The sequence below is a fragment of the Mastigoproctus giganteus genome, chromosome 11, assembly GCF_048544385.1.
Source record: "Mastigoproctus giganteus isolate SK-2022 chromosome 11, ASM4854438v1, whole genome shotgun sequence".
Taxonomy (NCBI): domain Eukaryota; kingdom Metazoa; phylum Arthropoda; class Arachnida; order Uropygi; family Thelyphonidae; genus Mastigoproctus; species Mastigoproctus giganteus.
The window spans coordinates 62,802,782-62,830,535 of record NC_143585.1 but is presented as its reverse complement, the minus strand read 5'-3'; the positions used below and the strand labels follow the sequence as shown (position 1 = coordinate 62,830,535).

Genomic DNA, 27,754 nt, shown 5'->3' with positions numbered 1-27,754 from the left:
GTTTAATAATACTGAAACAGTGCATTTTATTGAAAAATAAATTATGTATCTGAAGGATAGCTGCAATTGGGTGTGGGAGTTACCAGCCCCAGAATTAAATTAGACTTTGTGCATGAATCAGCTCATTTAATTGCTTGGGCTAACCCTTCACTTTTGTATCCTAAAGTTGTCATATATCAAGTCTGCAACAATCAAAAACAAGTTATCATTTCTGCTGAGCCCAGAAGTTTATAACTATTAAAAGAAAACCTCATAAAAATAAATAAAATCAGTTTTTTATTCATGATATAATATTAATCAGTATCACTTTCAGCCAGTTCCTCTTCTGATGGCTTAATCAGTTTCCATTCTTCAGCTTTTTGCAATGCTTCAGATGCTAATGTTTTCACTTTTTGTGGAATATCATCAACCTCTGGTCTCATGAGGGCCATTAATATCTCAAGCAAGTTTGTCTCGATGACTTTTTCTGCAGTGGTCTTTGTACACTTTATCAAGTTGTAAACTATGCACACACCACGATGGGCTAACTCTTTATCTTCACTTGCTGTTAACTTGCAAAGTATTTCGTGCCACCTTGTCACCTGAAAGTGTAAATCTGCTTCATTAACTCTTTAATCAATTGAATTTTAAAACACAAGCATGAATTCCAATTAAAATTTTTAAAAATAAGATAACCTCTATATGCTCCAAAGGTTTTAAAGAGCTAGGGGCAAAAAAAAGTTTAATTGCTTATATATAAAAGTGAACAGATTTTTCTGTAACCCAAATCAGGACACTTTACCATGACATGGTTGCATATGAGGAGATATCTGATTTTGAATGAAAAAATGAAATCAAATAGAGTGGTAAAAAAAAAAAAAAAAAAAATGCAACTTTGTTTAATAATACTGAAACAATGCATTTTATTGAAAAATAAATTATGTATCTGGAGGATAATTGCAAGCACTCTTGACAGTGGATAGAATTATAGTAAGTTTAATAGTGTGGCTGCCTACTTTTACTTTTTGATAATTTTTTTAAATGATTAACTTATTTTTTCTTTAATTGCATTTTAATCTTATTTATTCTTTGTCTTTTGGGCATAGGACAAAATTTGGAAAACAAAAACTTCACAGCATAAGGTTACTGAAGTGATCACTTACAAAAGTTCTTTGGTAATATTCCATTTAAAAAAAAATAAAATGAGGAGGAAACAAAACAAAATAATGCATGGAATATAATGCTTTGGTAATATTCCATTTAAAAAAAAATAAAATAACGAGGAGGAAACAAAACAAAATAATGCATGGAATAGTAGTAGTAATAGAGGCATGTGATGCAAGAAAGCAAGCGTATGAGCTTATGAAGCATCAGCCAAAAAAAAAAAAAAAAAAAAATTTCACACAACCATTCCCTCTAAAAGTTTGTCCAGTTCCCTCCTTGAATTTATTAAAGCTATCAACTTCTACAACAAATGGAAGTTTGTTCCAGCAATTAATGATCTGCTGGCTAAAGGAAATTTTCTGCCCATCTATTCTACAACTGTCTTTCCTCAATTTGAATTTATGTCCCTCTCAGGTTCATAATCTGAGCAAATGGAAGAATCTCATCAGAATTCAATGTGCGCAACCCATTCAAGGTCTTATACACCTCAATCAGATCACCTTTCAGGTGCCTAGTCTCCAGCTGCTGCAATTTGCAGAATTTAAGCCTTTCTTGGTGAGAGGACCCCTTCATTCCCCTCACCAATCTTGTTGCATTTCTCTGTGCAAGCTCAAGCAACTCTACATCCTTCCTAAAATGAGGCCTCCAGACCTGTACACAGTAATCAAGGCATAGCATGACCACTGCCTTATACAAAGGGATAATCATCTCCTTTTCCATGCTATAAAAATTCCTGTATATCATTGGCAATACCCCATAACCTGCTCTGGCCTGTCTGTATTGCTCAGAAAACTTCATATCTTGACTGCACAATCACTCCCAGGTCTTTTTCATTTTCTACCACCCTAAGTGTAGTACCACACAGTTGGTACATTCCTCTAGGGTTACTTTGCATTTGTCAATGTTAAACTTCAGTTGCCGCTTCTCAGCCCATCTGCCCAAATTTTCCAGATTCCGTTGCAGTAGCACACTGCCCTTAACCTTGCCAACCTTTGTATCAACTGTAAACTTCAACACTAAGCCTAATATACCTTCATCAATATCACTGATAAATACACGAAACAACAGTGGGCCTCCACTAATAACATTAGTCCATGAAGAGCAGCATCCATTTATTACAACTCTCTGTTTTATGCCACTCAACTACCCTTTTATCGTAGCAACTTACCCTTAATACCATACTACTCCAATTTGTACAGTAATCTATACACAACAGTGTCAAAAGCTTTCCTGAAATCCAAGTATACAATATCAAAATTATTTTTTGCATCTAGTTCCTTTGTAACCACATCATAGTATCCAATCAAATTTGTCAGACAAGACTTTCCCTTCACAAACCCATGCTGTATATGAATTATTGTGGCAGTCTTCTCTAGATAATCCTGCAATGTGTCTTTAACTAGTTGACTCTATTATTTTCCCTGGAACAAAAGTTAAACTAACTGGTCTGTAATTACTTCTGTCACCCTTAGATCCCCTATTGTGAATCGGGGATACAATTGCAGATCTCTAGTCCGTGGGGACTTCCCCCTGAGCCCAAGGATGATCTCTTAATTATGGCTAAGGGTTGGCTTAGTTCCTTTGCTGCCTCCTTTAATATAACTGGATAGATCCCATCAACCCCAGGTGGCTTTCTTATGTTTAACTTCAACAATTTCTCCTTCACTTTGCTCGCAGTTATTATAAAATCATTAAGCACCCTGTTACAGCTTGATAAACATCTGGCATTTTCAAATAACTTTCAAATTTCTTAATAACTTCTCATGTGTGAATGTAGATGCAAAATACTCATTCATTGTCAGCTATCTGAGCAGGATCATCAACAGTCGACCCATTCATATATCAAGTGGACCAATCTGATTCATCCCCTTCCTTTTACGGTTTATATAAGTAAAAGAAGTTCTTGCCGTTTTTCTTATCATCCTTTGCTAAAGATTTCTTGTAATCTGCCTTCGCTTGCCTAATCTCCTTTGTGACTTGATTATAGACTAGCTTATATCTACCATAGGCTTCTGTGTCGCCTGATAATTTATATGCATTCCATGCATTTTCCTTCTCTGCCACGAGTCTCATTAGTTCATCTGACATTCATTTAGACCTAAACCTTGAACAATATTTCTTAATCGGCACGAAAAGCCTAGTAGCTTCCACGATTAATTCCTTGAATGCTTCTCACTTAGAATTTGTTGTTGGTAACATCATCTGCTGGTCCCACTGTACAGAATTTAAAAACTGTCTGAGACCACTGTAGTCAACTTTATGGAAGCAAAAACCCTTCCCTTTACCCCTGATGGTAATTATATCTTTAAGTAAATCCCATATCAGTACAATGTGATCACTGCCACCTAGTGGTTCCTTTATCTGCAAATTCTTAATACACGAATAATCACTGCTGATAATCAGAATATTTTTTTACAGGATGATTTTTATACCTTTTATGAATAAAAGTAAAGCATTTTGCTTAGTAGTAATATTAAACTATAAGTAACAAAATGTATAATGCAAACTGAACAGTTTATTATTAGAAGAGACTATTTAACATTGGTTAAAAGATTGTTGTTGTTGTTGTTGTTGTTTGAGAGCTATTGGCGCAAAAGCAGCTTAGGCTATAATGCGCCTAATCTAGGTTAGAGTTTCATATTTCAACATTTTTTATTATGTTGCTCAGATGGAAGCCAAGATTTTATTTTATAATTACGTAGCTTTTTCGTAAATGTTATACTATTTATTTTTATATGTTTTGGTAGTATCCAATTAACTTAAGGAAAAAGAAAACGTCAGTAATATTTGGCCGGTTATCTAAAATTGTTTTGAGCGTTAGGTTGTTTTGTGCATTCGTGGTTATTTGAAAGGCTTTTATACGTTCTGAAGTAAATCTTGGACAGTTCACCATGAAGTGATGTACAGTGAGTGGAACTTGACAGTTTTGGCATTGAGGAGGGTCTTCACCTCTGAGTAGGCAAGAATGGGTCATATGGGTATGCCCAATTCGCAATCGAGCAAGGATCACTTCTTCGTGTCTGTTGGATCGGTAACTGGAAGTCCATGGTCGGAGTGTTTGTTTAATTACGCGAAGTTTGTTGTTACTTTGATCTTTCCAATGTTGTTGCCATTGTTTTAAACTGCTTTGGTGGATTAACGACTTGTAATCGGTATATGGTATTGAGCAGAAGGCATAGTAAGAGGTAGCAGCTTCTCTTGCCACTTTATCTGCTCTTTCATTCCCAGTTATTCCTGTGTGGCCTGGAATCCAACAGAAACTGATCTTGTGATTATTTTGCAATAGCTTTGATACTGAATATTGTACCTGTTGTAAAACTGGGTGTGCTTTAGTATTGGCATTCTGCAAAGCAATGACAGAGCTAAGCGAGTCAGTGAAAATTATGCTGTCTGCTATCTGTTCATGTTTAATTTTGTTTACGGCCATCAAAATGGCTTGTAATTCTGTTGTAAAGATGCTGCATTCTTTTGGAAGTTGTTGGATGAGAGTATAGTCTTCAGAGTGAATCGCAGCTCCTACACAAGTTTCTGTTTTTGAGCCATCTGTGTATACGAAAGTGTAATGTTCATATTTTTCTTTGTATGCTGCATGTAATTGCTGGTAGTTTGTTCTCGGGAGATTTGTTTTCCCCCAAGATTGGAAATGCAGGTCACACGCAGGTTGAATTATAATCCACGGTGGAATGATGCGTGTAGTCGTGGTAGCTATGCTATCATAATTAAGCTCTCGGCATAACAGTAAATCTTTTAGACAGATGTTGGAAGAGCGGTTTATTCGTGGATGGGCTTGGTATACGTTTTCAAAGTACGATGAAAATAGAACCTCTCTATTTGGATGATCGGTGATGGATTTTATCTTTACAGCATAGTGTAATAATAAGTTCTGTCATCTAAGTTGTAGTGAAGGTTCATGGGCTTCTGCATATAGGCTTTGTACAGGTGAAGTGCGAAAAGCTCCAAGTGCTATACGGAGTGCACTGTGGTGTATGGGATCTAACCGTCTCAGTGCACTTGGTCTTGCGGAGTCGTAAACAGGTGCTCCATAGTCCAGCTTGGAACGCACTATTGCTCAATAAAGTTTAAGTAGTGTATGTCGATCTGCACCCCAAGTTGTTGCGGAGAGAACTTTGAGTAGATTTAACTTCTTGATGCAAGAATGTCTTAGTTGCTTAATATGTTCAAGGAATGTCAGTTTCTTATCTAAGAGAAGTCCTAAGAATCTCATGTTTGGTACAACTGGGATCATATATCCATCTAGTTTAAGTTCAGGATCAGGGTGTAGGTTTCGTTTCCTACAGAAGTGTATACATGCAGTTTTCTGTGTGGAAAACCGGAAGCCATTTGTTTGTGCCCATTGACTTATTTTATTTATTGCTCCTGTAACTGCCGTTCTATAGTTCGCATATTCTGAGAGTGATAGGACATACTGAAACCATCAACGTATAAAGCGGTATCAACAAGTTTTGGTATATGCTCAGTTATGGAGTTTATTTTGATAGCAAAGAGGGTTGTGCTAAGCACAGACCCCTGAGGCACACCTTCTTCTTGGGTGAAGACTTTTGAAAGAGTATTCTGCAATCTAACTTGAAATGACCTGTGGAGTAAGAAATTTTGAATATATCTAGGAAGATGTCCACGTAATCCAAGGTGGTATAGGTTTTGAATAATTCCATAATGCCACACAGTATCGTAAGCTTTTTCTATGTCAAAACATATCATTACATGGTGCTCTTTTCGGATAAAGGCATTCCGCACACTGTTTTCTAATTTGATCAGTAAATCTAGTGTTGAACGATTTTTTCTGAAACCATGCTGTGCTGGATTGAGAAGGTTATTTCTGTTCAAAAACCATGTTAGACGAGCATTGATAATTTTCTCCATAACTTTTCCCAGGCAACTGGTTAGAGCAATTGGACGGTAGTTGCGTGGGTCAGAGAGGTCTTTCCCCGATTTTGGGAAAGCAAGAATTATTGCATGACACCAACTGTCTGGAAATTGGTTTTCTAGGAAGATTCTGTTATATAGTTCTAGTAATGCCATTTGGGATTGATCATCGAGTTGTTTTAACATCATATAGTGGATTTGGTCTGGACCTACAGCACCTTTGCTTTGTCTGAGATAGAGCGTGTTTCAATTCATAGAATGTTAAGGGTAGGTTGTACTCTTCATTATTTCTTGTGGAAAAATTCAGTTTGTCTTTCTATTCTTGCCTTGTATATTTGAAAACTGGGAGTATATGAAGTGGTCGCTGATATTCTGGCAAAGGTTTCGCCCAGTGCATTGGCTATTTCTGACGGCTCTGCAGTGACTTGCCCATTCCAGTTTAGGATCAGAGTTGGAGTAATCTGGTATCTGCCACTCACTTTGTTAATTTTATTCCAGACCGTTTTAGATGGTGTGGAGCTTGTTAATGTAGATGCAAATTTTATCCAGGATTCTTTCCTACTGGCCCGCCTAATATATCTGGCTCTTGCCAGTGCCTTCTTGAACAATATGAGGTTCTCTAAAGTTGGATATCTGCGAAAAGTATTCCAGGTTTTGTTTCGCTCTTTCTTAGTCTGCGCACATTCTGCATTCCACCATGATTTTGGATGTGTTGGAAAGTGAGACGATGTTTTTGGGATAGAGTGTTCAGCAGCTTGAATTATTTTATTTGTTATATATTGTACTGCTGCATCTAACGGTTTTTGCTTGATAGTATCAACATTTAGTTTTGCTAATGATTTATAAGTTTCCCAATCTGCTTCATTTATTTTCCATCTGGGAGTTTTGCGTGACTTGCATGTGGTTCCTAATGCCATGGTGATGATTATTGGATAGTGATCACTGCTGAGAGGATCACTGTGCACTGACCAATCAAGTATTGGAAATAGTATTGGAGAACATACAGACAGGTCTATAGCTGTAGTATTTCCTGATGGAAGATGTGTATAAGTATGTGTGCCGTCGTTCAACAAAGTTAAATCATTCTCGTCTATCCATTTTTCAATTTGTTTTCCTCTCCGATCTGTGGTTGTGTTACCCCACACAGGGCTATGCCCGTTGAGGTCGCCTAGTATACAGAAGGGGGTTGGTAACTGCCTTACAATGTCTTCTAAGTCCTGTTGTAATAAATTTTGGTTTGGTGGAACATAAATTGTTATTACTGTTATGAGGGATCTAGTGGCTATGCGTACTGCAATCGCTTCAAGAGTTGTGTTTAGTGGGACAATCTGGGAAGGAATGCGAGAATTTATTAGTATTGCCACACCACCATGGGTTGCGCCACCTGTTACTCATGTCCTTTTGATATGCTGTATAGTTCTTTATTAAGGTAGAGTCTTGAGGTCTGAGGTAGGTTTCTTGTAAGCAAAGACATAATGGTGCATACTGTGTAATCAGATCATATATATCACCTATATTAGTGTGGAGTCCTCTACAATTCCACTGGATTATGGTTTTCATTATTTGGTTTTGGAGAGGTTTTTGGTCTGTTTCCTAGATGCTGTTTTAAGTCTTTCACACGTTGGTTTTTCCTTTTTGGGGAAATATGGTTTTCCGGTGTCCATATCGTCTTCCGCGAAAATCTCTAATACTGATTCATCTGCTTGGTTGGTTGCTTCTGTCTCCATTTGTTCGGTTGCCTTCTGACTTATGACATTACGTTTTCCTTGAGGGGCTTTCGACTCTGAGTGTTTTATATCGGGAGGTACGGAAAGTGGTGTGTTGGTGAGTTTCTCTTGATGTTTTGGCTGGGAAATTGTAAGTAGTGCTCGTGCCCAGTCTGAGATAGATTTCTTTGGAGGAATTGTAAAATCTGTGTGGGTTTCTATTGTACGACGATTCGTTATGACCTGTGCGTAGGAAGGTCTGTTTAAGATAGTCGAGTGTATAGTTCTCTTAGCTTCTTGGTATGTGACAGAATGTTCCACTTTATACCGCTGAATCTGCTTTTCTCTTTTCCAATATTCACAATTCTTGGAATAGGCAGAATGGTCTCCCTTGCAGTTTGGACATTTCGGTTTCTCGGAAGAACAGTTCTGATTGCTGTGCTCCTGGGACCCGCAGTTGGAACAGATAGCTACACCACGGCATGCCATTTGTGAATGACCATACTTTTGGCATTTAAAGCAGCGGAGAGGATTTGTAATGTATGGTCTGATGTTACAATTTAGATATCCGGCCTTCACAGATGTAGGTGGTTTAGGAGTGTTGAACGTCAGTATGATAGTTCTGGTTGGGATAAGTGTCCCATCTCTTGTAATTTTAATCCTTCTCACAGCTATAACGCCTTGATTTTCAAGTTCATTTTTAATTTCTTCTTTGGAGACGCTGATAAGGTCCCACTCAGAAATTACTCCTTTCCATGTATTTAGCGTATTATGGGGAGAGACCTATACTGGGATCCCACCAAATGTTTTCATTTGAAGCAGTCTTTCTGCATGTTTGGTATTTGCTGTCTCGACTAGAATGTCGCCTGATTTTAGTCGCTTAACATTTTTTGGTGTTCCAGCCACACTTTCTAAATATTTCTGGATGACGAATGGCGACAACTTTCCTAATGGCTGTTCTGTCGTAGAATTAAAGACAATAAAGGTAGGTGCATTAAGTGATGTTATTTCCTTTTTTTGCCTTTTGGTTGCAATAGTCACATTGTCCTCATTTTTCCGACTCAAAGGAGTCAGATCTTTGGGATTCGTGGTAATGTTTGAGTCATTCATGTTTGCTCCTTTTGGTCCTGGGAGTGAGAGCTTTTCCTCCCAGGTTTTCCAGCTTCTCCTGCCTCCCCATGGCCCCGCCATGGGGAGGCAGGAGCGGTGCCACCTAGTGACCAAGCAGAAGTAGATTAGTGGTTAGTAGGACTAGAATATAAATAAAAGAAAGGTGACTTTCCTTTCTTAGGAACCTTTGCACTGATACTTTTCAGTAACTATATATATTTAAAGAAGAGAATTAACTTTAAACTCTCGATATATCTAACACTCTTTCACTTTAGGAATCGCTTTATAATTGCACAGAAATCGCCTGATCACTAGAAAAGCCTGGCACTCGGGGCCTTGGTTAAAAGAAAATGGCAATAAAGTAATGTAGATGCCACATTTTACCAAGAAATGTTTTAACAAATTCAGCATTCAGGTAAATATACAGACAACTATTGAAACATTATAGGCTGTATATATATGGACTATCTCAGTATATATATATATATATACTGAAATGTTGTGGCATACTGAAGAGATGCCATTTCTCATATGTAATCTAGCTGTGTGTAACTATTATGCAAGACAGCATGATTATAAAGTATTAGCAAAAAAAATCTCCCAACACCACTTGTTGGGAAATTTTTTTTGCTAATACTTTATAATCACGCTTTCTTGCATCCCCTCCAGTTCAATTTATTTGAACTACTCACTTCCACAACAACAGATATAAGTTTGTTCCTACAATCAACCACCCACTGGCTGAAGCAAAACTTCCATACATCTATCCTGCAACCATCCTTGCTTAATTTGAATTTATGTTCCCTTCAGAGCAAGTCTGTATTGAGCTTGCTAAATCCATTCAAAGCCTTAAACACCTAAATCAGATCACCTCACAGGTGCCTCTATGCTGCAATTTGTAGAATGACAATTGGTAAGACCACCCTTTTGTTCCCATCACCAATCTTGTTGCCCTTCTCTGTACCCATTCCAGCAGATCTATATTCCTAAAATGAGGCCTCCAGATTTGTATGTAGTACTTAAGATGCAATCTAACCATTACCTTGTACAATGGGATACTCTGCTAGCAAAATTTTTGTATATTATTGACAAAACCACATGTGCTGTCCTGACAGCCTGTCTGTACTGCCCAGAAAACTTCACATCTGACTGCACATTCTAAATAAATAAATATATATTTATGTATTTAGAAATAAATTGTGTGCATCGAATGCTAATGTAATAATAAATAGTAATAAGTATTAGTAATGCTAATTAGCACTAGTTAGAAGAAAACCATACAATGTATGGTTTTCTTCTAACTAGTGTCTTTTCTAATTCATTTAATTTCTTTAATTCATAAAACTCTAGAGTATTGCTGTAACTAGCCCTCATTCAATTTATTTTCTAGAATTGACAGTCACAATTTCATAATTATTGCATAATTGATTAAAAATAACACAGCATAACTTCAAAACGTTTTCCTCATATTTATATTTATGTTGAAAACACCATCCACAAGGATTTTGAAATATCAAAATTGGTCTCTAAATGGTTGGGTTATTGGAATCTTTTCTGTAAAGTTTTCTTTCTAGCTTATTTCAATAAACTCAATCATTTTGTTACTTTAAAATTTACATGGAATGCAGTGTTGTTTATTCGCTTATTACAATTACTTTATATCATATTGATTATTTATATTATTACATTATTAGGATCAGTAATATATTTCAGAGCTAAAATATTTGAAAGCAAAAATTTTTTTTAACATTTTAGTTTTCAGTATCTTCTTTTCTTATACTTCCACATTCCTCTTTCCACTTCCCCTAGAGTGGTATCCTGCATAATGAACACCACAGCTTAGTATGCTTAGATATAAAATGAGTGAAAAAAATTAAATTCATGGAACTATAATCATATGAACAAATGTGGAACCCATAGTGAAATAGCACTCACAAAGCAGACACTAATTCTGCTGGAATATTATTTTTTATCAAATTTAAAAATAATAGTAACTAAGGGGCTTCACCCCCTGCTAGCTTTTCTCGCCCACCCCTATGCATGCTTTTCTACGTAGAGGTATACAGAACAAGTCAGATCTTTTCTACGTAAAAGACACACCTGTCGAAATGCACCGGTTGATATCTAATCAGAAATGACCTATGTAATTATTTACCTGTGCATTTGTAGTGTACGGCATTCTCAAGATCAGGTAAATATCATGGTAAACCCCAGAACGGTGTACACCGTTCTGGAGTTTACCATGGTGGCAAGCAAAACAGTGGGAAAGCAGTGATTGACAAGTTGTGACTCCCATATTTCGACAAACAGACAGGAACAAAGCAATGATTGGCTTTGTTCTATCCTCCTAGGTTGATATGCCTAGGGTGTTTTTTCCCACATTTGCCAATGTTTTTAAAATTGGGAACTCTTTTTCCCATTTTAAAACAGCAGGATGGAGGGATAAACACCCTACCTAAGCTAAGCCCTCCTCCTCGATGACACAAAACATTCAGAAAAGGGAGGTGCCTTCACCTGTCAATTATCGCCGTCTTCCTCACTTTCATCGAAGTACCTGTCAGTTTATACTATACTGGACTTCAGCCAATATCACAATGTAATTATTTACCTGAGTTTACATAGGTCACTTAGGAAAAGGCCTTCTGCTTCGGGTTCCACAATAACGAGGAATATTAAGATGATAATAATACAGCACATCCAGTAGAGACAATAACTAGATTTTTAATAACTAAGTAAGTTAAGACTAATTCGTAGCTTTCAGGGTAAACAAACCCTTCTTCAGCAAGTGAATAAATGATAGTTATAAAACCCCTTCTTTGAATCAACAGTTTGGTTTCCAAACTGTTGATTCAAAGAAGGGGTGTAGCTTTGTACCCTTGCAGCGATTTAAGGCTTTTGGATAGCTCGATATACTTAATGATTCTAGCCGAAGGTGGTGACAGTAGTGCCGGGATTGGTCGATCACCTCACAATCGTATCTGGGGGTAAAGGTCATGATGAGTTGACCAGCAGTGTTCTGTGATTGCGGAGTGATCAGCGTTACCTAGGCAAATCGATCTGAATTGACAGTTTTGAAACTCGACAAAATGCTAGCAGCAATTCCATACATGTCTGTGCATCAACAATGAATACCGATCTAGTGAATGAATGTTTACACAATCTTGCGACGATGTGTGCATCTGAGCATGCCAACTCATTTAGTATTTTATTTTATCTCTAACATCTGTATTTTGTTAGTATTCTGTATGCATTTATTCACTTGCTGAAGAAGCAGTTCGTTTACCCTGAAAGCTATGAATTAGTCTTAACTTACTTAGTTATTAAAAAGTAAGTTAAGACTAATTCATCTTAACTTACTTTTTTAGTAGAGACAATAACTAAATCTAGTTATTGTCTCTACTGGATGTGCTGTATTATTATTATCTTAAACCATGGAATCCAGTACTACAGACCCATTTTCATTTATATGAGGCATACTGTTGCATCCGAAAGAGCAGGACTAAAATATGTAATTGAAATATTTACAAAATACTAAACTACAATATTTACAAATTACGATATTCATTAATATACAAAAAACTTTACAATAGAACAAATTTAGACTGCATATCACATGCACGAGGTTGGTGAATGTTATAAAGGTAGTTGTCAATAATTAATTGCATTTGTAGTGATGTAATTGCCTCGCCCTCTTCTTCCATTGGCTTGAATAAATATCACTAGGAAGAAAACTTTTTTAATGTATAGATGGATACCAAAGAATTCAAAAACAGAAGTAATATAGTAGTTGGACAGAGATATAGAGGCTGTGAAATATAAATTATTTATTATATATATATATATATATATATCAAATCTATTTTTAAATTTATATAAGTATACTTCATTAGAAGCAGAGATTAATTCTCCACTTCAGTACCTGGAACTATTTTTTTTTCACTGATTTTTCTATTATAACACCAGTTCTCACACATATACAAGGTGATTGTGATTCACTACCAGTGCGACAAACTTGCAGGAGGTGTAGGGGGCACAAAGACGAATCGCATAGCACTGAAGGGTCTGAAATGCCTTCGTCATGCGGTAGAGGATGTTGAACGGAAGGTCACGTGAACAGCGATCCCGCTGGAAGTCAGCATTTGCGAACTGGTTCCCGAGGCAGTAGGATGGATGAGTATTCAAAAGTTGAACTGGCCGACATGCACCTCGCGTATGGAGCTGTGGACTGTAACGGGCGCACTGCTCTGCGCTTGTACTAGGAACGTTTCCCGCACAGGCATGCTCCTCATCATATGATTTTCGCACATGTGCACAGAAGGTTACACGAGATTGGTTGTTTCACAAAAGGTACCATGAATCGAGAGCGAACGACGAGGATGCCAGACAATGAGGAGAATGTCCTACGTCTTGCAAAAGGCAATCCGAGTACAAGTACTCGAGCAATAGGCCAACGATTGAGTATTTCCCAATACACTGTATGGAGGATACTGTCAACAAACCAAATGAGTTCATACCATCTGAATCGCGTCCAATCATTGGCAGCCTGCGGATTATCCACTCTGGAGAACTTTTGCTACTTGGTTTCTTCAACAGAAATGGTTTGCAAATGCTGACTTCCAGCGGGATCGCTGTTCATGCGACCTCCTGTTCAATGTCCTCTACCGCATGACGAAGGCATTTCGGACCCTGCAATGCTATGTGATTCTGATTCGTCTTTGTGCTCCGTACACCTGCGGCAAGTTTGTCGCACTGGTAGTGAATCACCCTGTATATATGTATATATTGGTCCTTGAGGTTAACACAGACAAGCTGTACTTGCTACCTGGGAGTCTAAAACGCTGAGGGCACTTCCGTAGTCAGGTGGGAAGGAGCAGCAGTGCGTAGCACATGCTTCTTGATTAGACCGGGGTTCGAGCCCATCACCACCAAATACAGAGAATGCGGAAAGGTCAGGGAATGACCACCGTATATCCCAGAGCAATATGGCTGTAGTTGTTAATGCTCCTAAAAACCAAATAACAACAACAAGTAAAATGTTGATGGAACTAATATTCGGGTGACACTCAAATCAAGTGGACCCAATTTCAGTGAAGTCCGGACAGTCTGTGACAGCCAAATAGTCTGCTTGCACCTTCACGATGGTGGGACTGTTAGTAATCCTGGGTGTTTGTTATTTGGTTTTTAGGAGCATTAGCAACTAAGGCCATATTGCTCGGGGATATGCGGTGGTCATTCTCTAACCTTCCACATCCTCCGTATTTGGTGGTGACGGGCTCGAACCCCGGTTTAATCAAGAAGCGTATGTTTTGCACTGCTGCGCCTTCCCACCTGGCTACGGAGGCGCCAGTAATCCTGGTGTAATCTCCATGCACAAGCTCACGGTGGGTGACCACTCAGGAGTGAACCAATGTAAGCAGGGTTTGAGGTGTGGTGCCCACACCAAATGGAATAACTTTACTTTCTCCAGTCCAACTTAGTACTAGGTGGTAGATGACTCTCATCAACCGGTGCAATACCACCACTTTGCTTATTGGAGGCTTGAAGTGGTGGAACTCATGTTTAGTCTCCACAGCTAAGTTCCAGTCAGCCCTTCCCCATCTTTTCCATCATGCAGTATGATTGATGACTTTTGAGGTTATGATGAACATCGTGGCAAGATCCAATCTTCCTTACATTTCGAGGGTACATCTCTAAAACGGTGTTCGCAGGCCGGCCGCTAGTTAGTACACCAGACCAACATATTGGTAACTCTCTAGGAGGCTTCTGGATCAGCTAGTGTATAATCTTGCTACCTCTACTCTGCCAGACAGTGACTGGAGGGAGTCCGAGTGGTGTGTATACGGGAGGCATTATCGAGGCCACATTAAGTCAAGGATCTGGGTATATTCTTACCATGTGTACGCCATATCCAAAAATTTCATTACTTCATACAGCATGTCCCACCTACTTTTTCTTACTATTGAATACACCATGAATTGTCAAACTAATAGAGTAAGGTTATCTGCAAAAAGATCTAAACCTCCCAAACACTTACTAATTAATTTCACAAATATACGTGGTCTCAATTCTAATCTTAACAATGTCCATTTCCACTTTCAGTCTGCCAAGCCCAATGTACTTTTTTTGACAGAATCTCAGTTATTGGTTGATTCAACTACTGCTCATCTCAGTTGCCCAAATTATTCGCTGTATGATTCCTTTCGCTTCAAAGGTGGTACTTGTGCATATGTCCATTCCGATAATCCCCGTCAAAGATTTGGTAATTTGGAATCTCCTCTTTTCGATCTTCTCTGGCTTAAAATCTCTCTACTTCATTGTGTAAAATTCATCTGTTGTCTCTATCGTTCTCCCAACTCCACTAATCACTTGGAGTTCTTTGACTTCCTCTCTTTGCAACTTTACTTTCTCCAGTCCAACTTTCCTAACAGTGAGATAATTTTCCTTGGTGATTTAATATTCACAACTCCAGCTGGCTTCCATTTTCTAGTCACCCTGACCCAGCTGGTCGAGATGCTGAGGCTTTTGCAATTACTAATGATCTTGCACAGATTGTTCATTTACCTACAACTATGAGGATGCTAGTAAGCACCTCATAGTGGAAGTAATGGTAAGCACTCAAGGAAATCAATTTCACTTGAAATGAAACTAGAAGTGCTTAAGTGATACAAACGAGGTGAGAGCATGGCATGCATTAAACATACTCTAAGTCTGAATAAGAGTATATTAAGTACTATTTGAGATAGTGCTGAAAGAAAGTGTTAAGAGTGGTGTGCCCTTAACTGCACAAAAAGTCATCATATGCTTGGTAAAGTTTGATGGAATGCATGGAAAAAATGCTTACTACATGGATGAGTGACCAAAATAAAAAGCATGTTAACATTAGCCTAGTGAAAGAGAAAGCCCTTTATGATGATCTAAAAGAATGTCAGGATGAGTTCAGGATGGTTTGCTAATTATTGTCAATGGTATGGTTTTAATAATATGAAAACGTGTGGAAAAGCTGCATCAGTTGATAAAAATGCTGTGGATGCATTCCCTGTGAAACTGAAGGCAATCATAAAGGAGGGGGAGTACATACCCAAACAGATATTCAACCTTGATGAAACAGGTTTATATTTATAAAAAATGCCTGATTGCACTTATATTTCAGTTTCTGAAAAGACTGCACCTGGTGGTGAAAGATTGGCTAACACTTCTGTTTGGTGCTGATATAGAGGGTCATAAACTGAAACGTGTGTGCATTTACACTATCAAAACCCTTGTGCCCTTAAAGATTTTGACCTGTCTCGCATGCCTAGATGCTAGAGTTACTCTCATAGGACCATTATTGCAATTTTTGGTGATTATTTACGTTACGTGTGAATTTAAATTGCATGAGACGTACTGGAACATAATCCTCGCATAAATTAAGAAGTCACTATACTAAAAACAATAGGCCCAGCACTGAACCCTGGAAGACTATAAAATAATAGGCCCAGCACTGAACCCTGGAAGACTATACTAATAATAGAGAGTGATTACCACTCTCTACCTTCTCCCACTCAACCATCCTTTTATACATAGCAGTAACTTATCCCTAATGCCACACTGCCCAATTTGTACAGCAGTTTATATGCAACAGCACCAAAAGTTTTTCTAAAATCTTAAGTATATGATGTCAAAATAATTTAAGATCCTCTGAAATGTTATGAAAGCAATGAAAGCTTTCCATCAATTACTTTTTTCTGCAGACAGCAAAGCAGGTAATTACAGCCATATATTTTTAACTGTAATTACAGCCATAAACTGTAATTACAGCCATATATTTTTAATTTTGCATTTATTTATTTATTGTATGTTATACAAAGTAGGGTCAAAACATTTTGTGACTGGATCCCTTAAAAATATCTGAATGTTAAGAAAACTTTTATTTTATACTGTAACTTGAAATGGCCAAAATTTGTTAACGTTTGTGGCATTTTTATTAAAATAATTATTAAAACAAACAGTGCAAATGGTTTATCAATATACATAAGATAGTTGATAGTCCAAAAACTGTGAAAATTCAATGTGCCTTACACTGGCGGAAATGCTTGTGATATCATTGCACACAGTGTCCAATTAAGGTATGGGCTAGTAATTGACAAGTACAAATGATGTACTTATCAACTGGGCTTATCCTTATGACCCATAAAAAATATGTTATTCAGACTAACAGGTCTGAAAGCAAAGTTATGCTAGAATTATTTTTTGACTGTAAAGGCAGAATTCATTACGAATTTATACAAAGAAGTCATACTGTTAATAAAAGTATGTACTTAAAAAAATCATTAAGCATTTGAAAGATACAAGAGAGAAGAAGAGAACTGATTTAGAATTACTCCACGACAATGTTCCTGCTTAGTGCAAAAGTAAGCTATGAATACCTTTCCAAACACTGTAACTGTCTTAAAACATCCTCCTTATTTACCTTAAGGCATGTGACTAAAGTGCTCATTAAAGCGATGGCAATTTTCGTGAAGCAGAAGTTATGAAAGCTACAACAAATGCCACCAAGAAACTCTCAAAAAGAACTCTGAAAGACCTTTTTTGCAATTATGTAAGTAATGGGTGAAAAAAAATTTAAATAGCCAGGGTCATTATTTTGAAAAATTCAGTCCTAGAACTTTTTATGTTGTATATTTTGTATGTAAAAATTTGTATTATTTGCTGTTTTTTGTATGATTAGTAAAAAAATGCTATAAAAATAATTATTAATGTTAACTTACCTCCAGCAATTTTTTACAGGATTTCTTACTCACTTCTGTTAGCATGGCTAAAGCAGCAGATGCTGCCTTTGCAGTATCAATATCATCATCCTCTGACAACAGCAGAAGATATTTTACTCTGTCTCCTGGACTCTCATATATTTTTATAACCTAGAAATGGTAATGAATGAGTAAAAGTTAAGATAAAAAATGATAAATGAAAAATTGTCCTCATACAATCAAAAATTATATGACAATTCAAAAATTAATGGCAAATCCATGTATAATAGACTCTCGATTTTCTGGGATAGATGGTAAAAAACAAATCTCGGATAATCGATTTCCTGGTTAATCCAAAAATACAAAAGTCCCCAACATATGTAAGAGATACATTCCAGGACTTCTTACTTCGTCGAGTTTTATGTTAACTTGGGAATGACTAATAACATATTGCTACTATATTATTATTGACAAATCTGAATTCCACACGATACTTGTTAACGTTTGGCCATTTTGATACATCCTTATTATAATGATTCCTTAGAGATTTAATAGACGCACAGTTTTCAAACTTTTGAATAATTTCGAGTTTTTGTTTAACTGAAAATACAACTCTTTTGCATTTATCTATCATTTTCGCAATTTCTAAACAAAAAAAAAAAAAAAAAAAAATCCGACATCCCTGACATAAATAACGAAACAAAATTTGTCCTTTTGCGCTGCAACGGAACACAACAATCGACGTGACGCACTAACACAAACTAAACATTTAGTCTCTTTTTTTTCAGTGGTGGGTGTGAAGACAGTGGGGATTGTAAGATAATGGGTATACTAATCTCCCAATGATAACTTATAATGCTGCTATCGCTTATTTACAACTTGCAAAATATCTGTTTATACCTATTCTAGTAATTACTTGAATTTTTTGATTTCAGGTTGTTTTTTTATTATTTTTATTTTTTTTATTATTTTTTTTAAATTTGGAGTCTTAAAGTGTTCCGGTTAATTGAGAATCTGCTGTATTTGCAATCCAGAACAACTTACAATTGCAAATGAACAACTTCAAACTCTACGCTAGATTGCAATATGATTAGCATGTCTTATGCTGCAACAACTTCAATGTGTTTGTTCTGCTTTTGGATTGCACCATCATTGAGCAATGTACAGCAATTCAGATTTTGTGGGTTGAATAAGTATCTTTGTGATTCACAGACATATATTAGTTCAGTATGGGGAAGGCTACGATTATGCAAAGAAATATATATGCATGTTTCAGGTTGTTTGTTGGACAGCCCAAACAGTCTTCATTTTCCACACTTCTTCCACATTTGAGTCTTTCCATTTATATGTACACCTTCCTTTGCATATTCAGTTTGTTCTAGTACTGAGCTAAAAATCCTCCGATATTTACCTCTAAATCTTGGAGGATTTCACTCTCCCAGACCACAAATATTGAATTACTCAATGGTGCAATCTGAAAGAAGGACCAACAAGACCAAGCCATACCATCAAAAGGCACACTAAATGTACTGCAAACCAACATCGTGTTTAAATTTGTCTCAGTGTGTAGTACACTTGATGGCCATAACAGTATGTTATCAGTATTTAATACACAAATTGCCTTTACTCTTTGAATTGCTTGCAGTAAACATCAGAGGCCATGAAAAACCAAATAGTAATATTGGTATAATAAAAATGACTTTTAAGAGAAGTAAGGAATATTTATTACTCAGATAAGTTATAAATACAGTAAACCCCTGCTATTCGTGGTCTCTGATTTAATATAAAATGAAACCTAAGAAGATGTGAATTTTAAATCGCCTTGAATATTTTCTGCCATAAAAAAACACGGGCATGGCTAAAATCATCTTTCCCAGTCAAAACAGTGCGGGGGCGCCTCCGTAGCCAGGCGGGCAGGAGCAGCAGTGCGTAGCACACGCTTCTTGATTAGACCGGGGTTCGAGCCCGTGACCACCAAATACGGAGGATGCGGAAAGGTCAGGGAATGACCACCGCATATCCCCGGAGCAATATGGCCTTAGTTGCTAATGCTCCTAAAAACCAAAATAACAAACAACAACAACAAACAGCGCTCAGTGGTTGGGGGGAAAGGGGTGACAAAACTGCGAGCATGCATGTTTCTCGCTAATCCTTGTTCAGTATGTGCTAGTCATGGAAGGTTTCGTCGTTTGCTTTTAATTTATATGCTTATAAATTGAATAAATTTATCACTTTATAAATTGATATGCTTACAAAAGTGAAAAATCTACCGTTTTGTAGTGTGTTAGTGTAAACAGACTTTTTTGAGTGAGTGTGTTAACGGAAGAAAGTGACTTTATTGTGGACAAATTCTTTTCTAACCCCTACAAAAATGTGACTACGAATAACAAGGGAATTGTGAAAATATCAAAGAAGATGGTGACATTAGCGAGCAAAATTCAGTTATTAGATAAATTTCTAATGGTGAAAGTGTCTCGTCAGTGGCAAAACATTATAAAATCAATAAGTCAACGGTACGATCAATCAAGAAATCAGAATAAAAAATCCGCCGTAGTGTCTGTGAAAACACGCTAACTGCTTCAAAAATTTGCTCTGTAACTCGTGATGCTAAATTAGAAAAAATGGAAAAGGCTTTAAATCTGTGGATAGAAGACTGAACTCAAAATAAAATTCTCTTAAGTTCACTCATCATTCGTGAAAAGGAAAAACACCTTTATCAACACTTTAGTGAAATTGGTGATAGAACTGGCGGGATAAGTTTTTTAGCTATAGCAAAGGCGCTGGATTGAAAGATTTGTTTGAAATTTCTAATAAATATTACATTTAATATTAATGTTTCTTATTTTCATTTCGATGCCTTATGCTTGCATTTCATTACGTACTGTCTATGTACATAGTCATATTATGAAAGTACATATAATACATATATATAGACAAAATTTTAGACTAGCTTTTCTTATATATTTCATACTTTGGAATGGAACCCCTTTATTACTATGGGAGCCATAACTGAGATTCGTGTTTTCGGTATTCGCGGAATTTCTCAGGAACGTAATCCCTGTGAATAGCGGGGGTTTACTGTAGTAGCTTATATATTTTATATACAGCATACATAATATGAGGATCTGTTTAAATTGATAACTATGTGTTTCCCAAGTGGAAGAAGAGAGGAATTTAGGAGTACAGAAAGAACTACAAAAAAATTTTGCAGTTTAAAATTTTTTTAAAAATTGTTTTCCTTCTGCCTGACTAGTGGGTGATAGGAGATTTTTTCTCTTCTAAGACCACGCAAAACAGAAAAATGATCATGAAAAAGCCAATGGTCAATTTTATTTTTGCCACACTATGGCTTTGGCTGCCACTATGTCAAAAATATGCAAACCAACTAACCACTGAGATTTTCGATATTTTATTAGCCAAAGAGTATTATGTAAAGTTTGCAAATTGCAAATTTATCCAATGACTGATCTTATTGCTACTGGCAGTGGTCATTGTTGCTAACATAATAAGTTTTAAGTCAGTGGAAGTCACCATAAAAAGCAGTACCAGTAGTATACTTAATGTCCCTGCAACTCTGAAGAGATAATAAACAGCTCTTTAAATGTGTTGAATGTGATTAATGAATTACACTACTCTGCATGGTTATCGATGTTTGTAAACAAATAGCTGTTTTTAATGCTGATTCCAGAAATGTTATTAATTTTTATTAAATTAATAAATGTATTAATTAAATTAAATTAAATGTCTCAGGGTGAAAAATCTCTCACCCTGTACATTTTTACATTCCATGTGGGACTGTACAAAATGTACAGTATGAGAGGTTTCACCAGAATGTTATGGACATGGAGATGAGGTACCAGGGAAGGTAAAATGTCAACACGATGGTGGACTATTGCTGGATGCTGAAGAGGGACTGTAAAGTAGAAGGATCTACAAGAAAACCAAAGAAACAAAAATTTGACCCATCGTAGATCAGTTTTAAAATGAGAGGTGAGTGTTTAATGGACTTTTTAGCACACTGCCCTTTTTAATGATGTTTTCAATATATATTTAAATATAAAAGTCTGATGAAAATAGCATTTTGTTATAATTTTGGTACACAAATTCTGCTAAAATTAATAAAAATTTGTGAAAAATCTAATTTTTTTTTTTTAATTTTTGAAAAATCCTGATGAGATTGAAACAAATGGAAGTAATTTTTGAAATCAGCATTAGAAAATGATTCAGAAATATATTTTTCTGAGAAAATAGTGATTTTTTTTTCAAAATGTAGAGTAGTAGTATTATTCTCTGAGATTGTAAAGTCACTTTATTAATAACACGAGTCTGCATTTTAAAGAAAAGTTCTCTGATGTTTTATTGCTGTTAAGTAATGAGAACTACATTTTTAATGGAAATTTTGTCGAAGTTACTTGAAATTTGTTCTATGAATTTTATCAGAATTTTTACAAATAAAAAAAAAAAAAATCTGAGAATTTTGGTAAAGACTTCTGATTTATTTTGTATTTTTTACAGAATTTATAAATATGTTATTTTTTATATAAAAATATGTAAAACAGAAATAACAAAGGTTACATCCTTCTGTCAAGGAATAGATGGCTGCAAACTAGATTTTTTATAACACCAGACTGAGTTAAACTTGCACTTTTTTTGAGTTCCTCAAGCAGCTAGTTTCAATGGCTGTTCCTCTTTTCAGCATCCAGCAGTAGTGAGCAATCATATTAAAATTCTGTGCCCCCTTTGGTATCTTTTTCCATTTCTTTTATATCATGACAGAATTTTTCCTTCCTCCCTCTTCACTTAAACTACTTAAATTTTCTAATAAATAGTTGACATGAGAAAAGACATGTATATTAACAGTCATTGCAGCCTAGTTTGTTTTGTATATAGGTTGTTGACATTTTTTGTCCCCCCCACGTTTTACCCCTCCATTTCTCAGACATTTTTGTCAACAACGATAAATATGGCATTATGTCGGCCCACATGACATACAAACCCATGCAAAATTTCGAGTCAATAGGTTGAGTGGTTCCAGAGGTACAATGCTGTGACAGATGGACAGACAGACAGAGACAACTGAGTGACATTCTAAGGGTCTGTCATTCGACTACGGACCCTAAAAATCACCAGCCATATCTAATCTCTGACTCGTGGTCTTTTACATGCATATGCAAAGGCAAATAATCCCTATTTAAGTTCCATACTCACCCCTATTCGGCAATTTTCATTCCTATGATCATGACATGTGGTCGAAAAGCATTGTCAGCTTCAGGAAGAAAAATCCTTTTTGCAATTTTTTTTGTTAAATTAATTTTTGACTTAATTTTTAATTGCATTAAATTGATTTTTAATTGCGTTCATTTGATTTAATTATTTCTTACTGTAATGTAAGATTTTCAATTTTTTAATTGTTTTCGTTTTAATTTCTGGAGAGTATCATACGGAAGTGTTCTACGTATCATATTGAGGTAAACTCTTATTCTTTTACAAAGTACTTAACTCAAACATAGTAGTACTCAAATATGACATCATTCATTTTGCTAGTTCACAGTATAGTACTTAACAGTACAATTAAAAAAACAAAAACTGTCATATAAAGATTGATGAAGAACCTCATCCACATAAATTAAGTTCATAAATTGTGTGTTCACTGGTCAGTATGCCTATTCGACTGGACAAAAAAATCAGAGTTTCTGAGAGTTAAAAACCTTGCTATCTTCACCTGTTGAGACCAACTAACTCAGCCATGGAGGATTCAAACTTCAAACCTGGGCCTTTTCCATTTGGAATGGGGAGAATTGTGATTACAAACTGTGCGGACCTTAATAGCACAATAGTTTTAATTTTGTTGCTAAGGCAATCCAATTGCTGAAATTATCACACTATTTATACCTCACATTAAAAACTATTGGACAATCACATCACCCATACTGAATGCAGCATTCGAACCTGCAACCATTTCTTAATAATGGTTTCTTTGAATATAACTGCCTTTGCATCATTACTTTGTGATAATTACCATCAAGGACTGTTTGAAAGAAGCCTTATTGGTAATTAAGGAGACAGTTCTTTTTTTGTGTATCATTTTTGTATATGATAAGTTGTCCCCTAGTGATACAGAGGGGTGGCATTCCTCTTTGCCAATTCTACAATGGCAAATATCAGAAATATGTTTAATAAAAATTTAAAAAAATTGATATTTAATATAAATAGCAGAATTTTTTTGATTCAAAGTAGAAACCTACCTCATCACACAGCATGAGGTTGACAGTGCATTGTGTTGCAGCCCTCTTTAACATTTCATGATCAATATACATATATTCTTCTACCTTTGAAAGCCCATGATCTTTCAAAATGCATTTCCTGTTAAAAATAAATATCACTTGGTTAATGTTAGCAGTTAAACAGAAATCTATGAGAATAATTCAAAAAGGAAAAACAACGAAGGTAATCAATAGGTACCAAACCATTTTTTCAAGTTCAGGATAAATTTTATTGGTGAAATGGAAATATATGAAAATTCATGAAAATATATAAAAGAGTTCCAAATTATTTTTAATAACACTGGCCAACAATTTTTTTTTTTTTTTTTTTTTTGCACCTCTGGAGCAAGGGTTGCACATTCTAAAAATATGTCTCTATCACATCTCCAAAGAAAGATATATTAAAATTTTAGTAACTTATGGTTACTAAAATTTCAGTGTATCTTTCTTTGGTATAATATTTGAAATTGATTAATGAACAACCAATTTCAAATATCATACAGTAATATATGTGCTATCTGAAAACTGAGTCTTGTTCATTTTAAAATATTTTAATTGAACATATAATGTACTACTATACATTCTATTTTCTGAGTAATATTTGCCACTCAGAGTTTTTCTCATAGCCAATTGCCTTTCCCTCTTAAGAAACTAGTAGTAATCTCCCACAATGCCATTATCCCAGCAGTCTTGGTATCACTGTCTATCTGGGTATGTCCTGATGAAAGCATAGCTGATGACTTACATCTCCAAAACTGAGGGGGCGAAGCTGAGATGGGAATGAAGAAAATGAATTTTCAAAGCCCATATATTTATAACAATGCAGCAAAATTGAGCCTTTCTAAGATCCAAATATATGATATCAAAGTTATTCCCTGCATCCAGTTCCTTCGTGACCACATTATAGTATCCAATCAAATTGGTCAGGCAAGACTTTCCCTTAACAAAACCATGCTGTGTCCGAGCTACAACTGAAGTCTTTTCTAGATGATCCTGCAGTACTTCTTTAACCAGTGCCTCCATTAATTTTCCTGGAACAGAAGTTAAATTCACTTTAGAAATCAATATTTTATCTGTCTGATCTCCTTCTGGATTATACCACCATCCATCCCCCCCCCCTTTTCCTTTATAAATTTCTCTGCAAATTCCCTCAATCTAGGCATATTATTTTACACAAACAAAATCATATCTCAAATATACATGTGCAACACATACCTACTTCACCACATTAGGCGATTCACTCCAGTTAATTGTATGTTTTTCCAAAAAAGTCAGAAATTTGTTTCTAATGCACCATAGGGCTAGAAAAAAATCATCTTGTTGGGAGGATGTATATATGTAAACAGTTATCCATTGGGCATACAATGATTGTTATGCTGTAGAAAGGCTATACCAGTCCTTGCCCAGTAGATAAGTCATAATTTAGGTTATTAATCACAACATTATTTCTTTCTTAGTCTTTTTTTGTATCTACCTTTAATTTTTATGTAATCAAAATTATAATTACATTAACGTTTTCAAATTTATCAATTAATATCAAAATGATCCATTAATATCTAATTTGCAAATCATCCAACATTAACTTAGAGTAGTGAAAGCCTAGATTTAGCTAAATTAATTATTCTAGCTGCCAAGCCTGCAAATTGGCCAGATAGCACCCCTGCAACCCCCTATAAATCCAGCAGCAGTCTGAAATGGTCTCCTCTCCTACCGACCACCACCCATAATGTTTTTCAGAAATTTTAGGTAAATATTATAGTACTTTATGCTGATGCATATCTGTTGGGCTTTGGGTTCCAATCCCACTTTGCTGTAAGTATCAAACACAGGGTAAAATTAACATTTGATAACATATTATCAAAATTTACTTTGACTGTACTATAAGCAAAAATATTTAATAGTAGTAAAACTGTTACTGGGACCACACAAACAGGTATGCATGAGACATTCATTTCATATGGCTATCTGTCTGTTCAAAGCACCTAATGAAGTAGCAAAGGGATGGCCACATGCATGAATGTAATTTTCTGTTTCCTTCCTAACCATTTTCTATTCCTTTTTCACATTGCTCTTTTATTTTATTTTATTCATTGCTTTTTATAGTTTTTTTTAGCTACAAGATTATACAAATTAGTAATTTATTAAAATTAGGATTTAACTTGTAAAAACCTACGCGATGTGACTGCTACTAAACAGTAAATTGTTAGTCGGCACCGTCAGGCCTTAATGCCTGAAATGCATCCAAGTTATAAATACACCAGCAAAAACTGATCCAAAAATGATTAGGATCATGCCCTAAATAAAATAATGTGAGTATAATGTTTAATTGTTAATGCAATAGATTTAATGCCACATATCAATAGCACCAATTTAAAATTAATATTTTATTTCTTTATAGTAATAAAAAAAATAAAATAAATATATAAAATATATATATATATATATATATATATATATATATATATACAGTGGCAGACAAAAAAACTGCATCATTTGTGAATTTTGCACTGCATTTGTTAGGCATATATATCTCTGTGAATGAAATCCAATAAAAGAACCACCTGATATACCTAATTGCCATAAATATCTTCCCAAAGGTAAAATGGATAATTAATGGAAATATGAGAAATCATGCAAACATACATTTTATTGTATTTACGTGTACAAATTGACATGACAAGTTAACGTAATAGTATTACGTTAACTTGTAAATCAGCAAAATAAGTCCTCAATATTTTGTTTTTCCTCCTCGAGCTGCAATTACAGCCTTGCAACTATCTGGAATAGAGTTAATCAAATGCTCTCCTGCAGCTGAATCTTACTTGTTGGCTTCTTCTGAGCAATTTTAGACGACATTATGTACCAGCAATTTCCAATAGGATTCAAATGTGGACTGATGCCAGTCCAACACTGTAATGCCAGCATTTCTAAGGTATGACTGCACCTTAAGGGAGAAAAAAGAGGGAAAACATTTAAGCCTTGTAAGGCAAGAAGACAAACTCATCATTAAATCCAAATAGCATAAAACTTACTAATTTTGCTGTGTGGCAAGGTGCTACGTCCTGTTGAAAAATGCAGTTTTGGACATCTGTGTGGTGATCCCTAATAACGGGTTTTCCTCCAAGATAGCAGTGTAGGTTTCTGGATTTACTGTTTCATTAATAAACTTAATTTGCCCACCCCTTTGCTTGTTATGCATCCCTAAACCATTTTACCAGCAGGGAACTTTACAGTCTGTGTTATGCAGTCAGGATGGTATACCTCCGATTTTCGTCTTCTGACATATTGCTTCCCATCTGAGTCATGCAGGTTGAATTTTGATTCATCAGAAAATATGAGTGTCCCATTGCTCTTTTGTCCATGAAACATGCGTTTTACCAAGCAAGTCACTTTTTCCTCATTTATTGGGTCAACAAAGGCTTCTTCTTAAGCCAATAGGCAAGCAGATCACACGAAGGCATAACCGTTTCAAATATCGATCTTGGGAAGGCATAGTCACTCTCTCATGGCCTGATCCATGTCTTCTCTTCACATCACTGGTTCATGCTTTAATTTCAACACCCAGGATACTGTTGAAGGGTGGCAGCCTATTTTATCAGTGATAGCACGTGCAGAAAGCCCTTCCTGGGACAAAGCAACAGCTACATGTTTTTTTCTTGGTGTCAACTGAACATATGGAGCCATGCTTACACCTCCGCAAAACAGGATACTAATGAGCGTGTATACCCTTCCAACACTGTATTTATAGAAATGGCTGATGCAATACCATGTAATTACTGTCTGATGCAATAGAAGCGTTATCTGACACAATACCATGTAATTACTGTCTGATGCAATAGAAGCGTTATCTGACACAATACCTTTGCTTTGCAACAAACAAAATGACTGTAATCAAACAATATCTTATACGTTGCACTACAAA

The 27,754-nt window shown here is 35.8% G+C and overlaps 1 protein-coding gene across 1 annotated transcript in view; it reads right to left on the bottom strand.

Annotated features, from left to right (window-relative positions):
• Positions 1 to 259: 259 nt before the first annotated feature.
• unc-45 (unc-45 myosin chaperone) overlaps positions 260 to 27,754 on the bottom strand; it is a 284,174-nt gene continuing 256,679 nt past the window's right edge. Inside the window, exons 19-21 of the mRNA XM_090384191.1 lie at positions 23,815 to 23,932; positions 17,591 to 17,740; positions 260 to 581 (exon numbers count right to left, since the gene is read on the bottom strand). Of these exons, the coding sequence (XP_090240317.1) occupies positions 294 to 581; positions 17,591 to 17,740; positions 23,815 to 23,932 (556 nt within the window). The 3' untranslated portion in view covers positions 260 to 293. The remainder of the gene's footprint in view (positions 582 to 17,590; positions 17,741 to 23,814; positions 23,933 to 27,754) is intronic.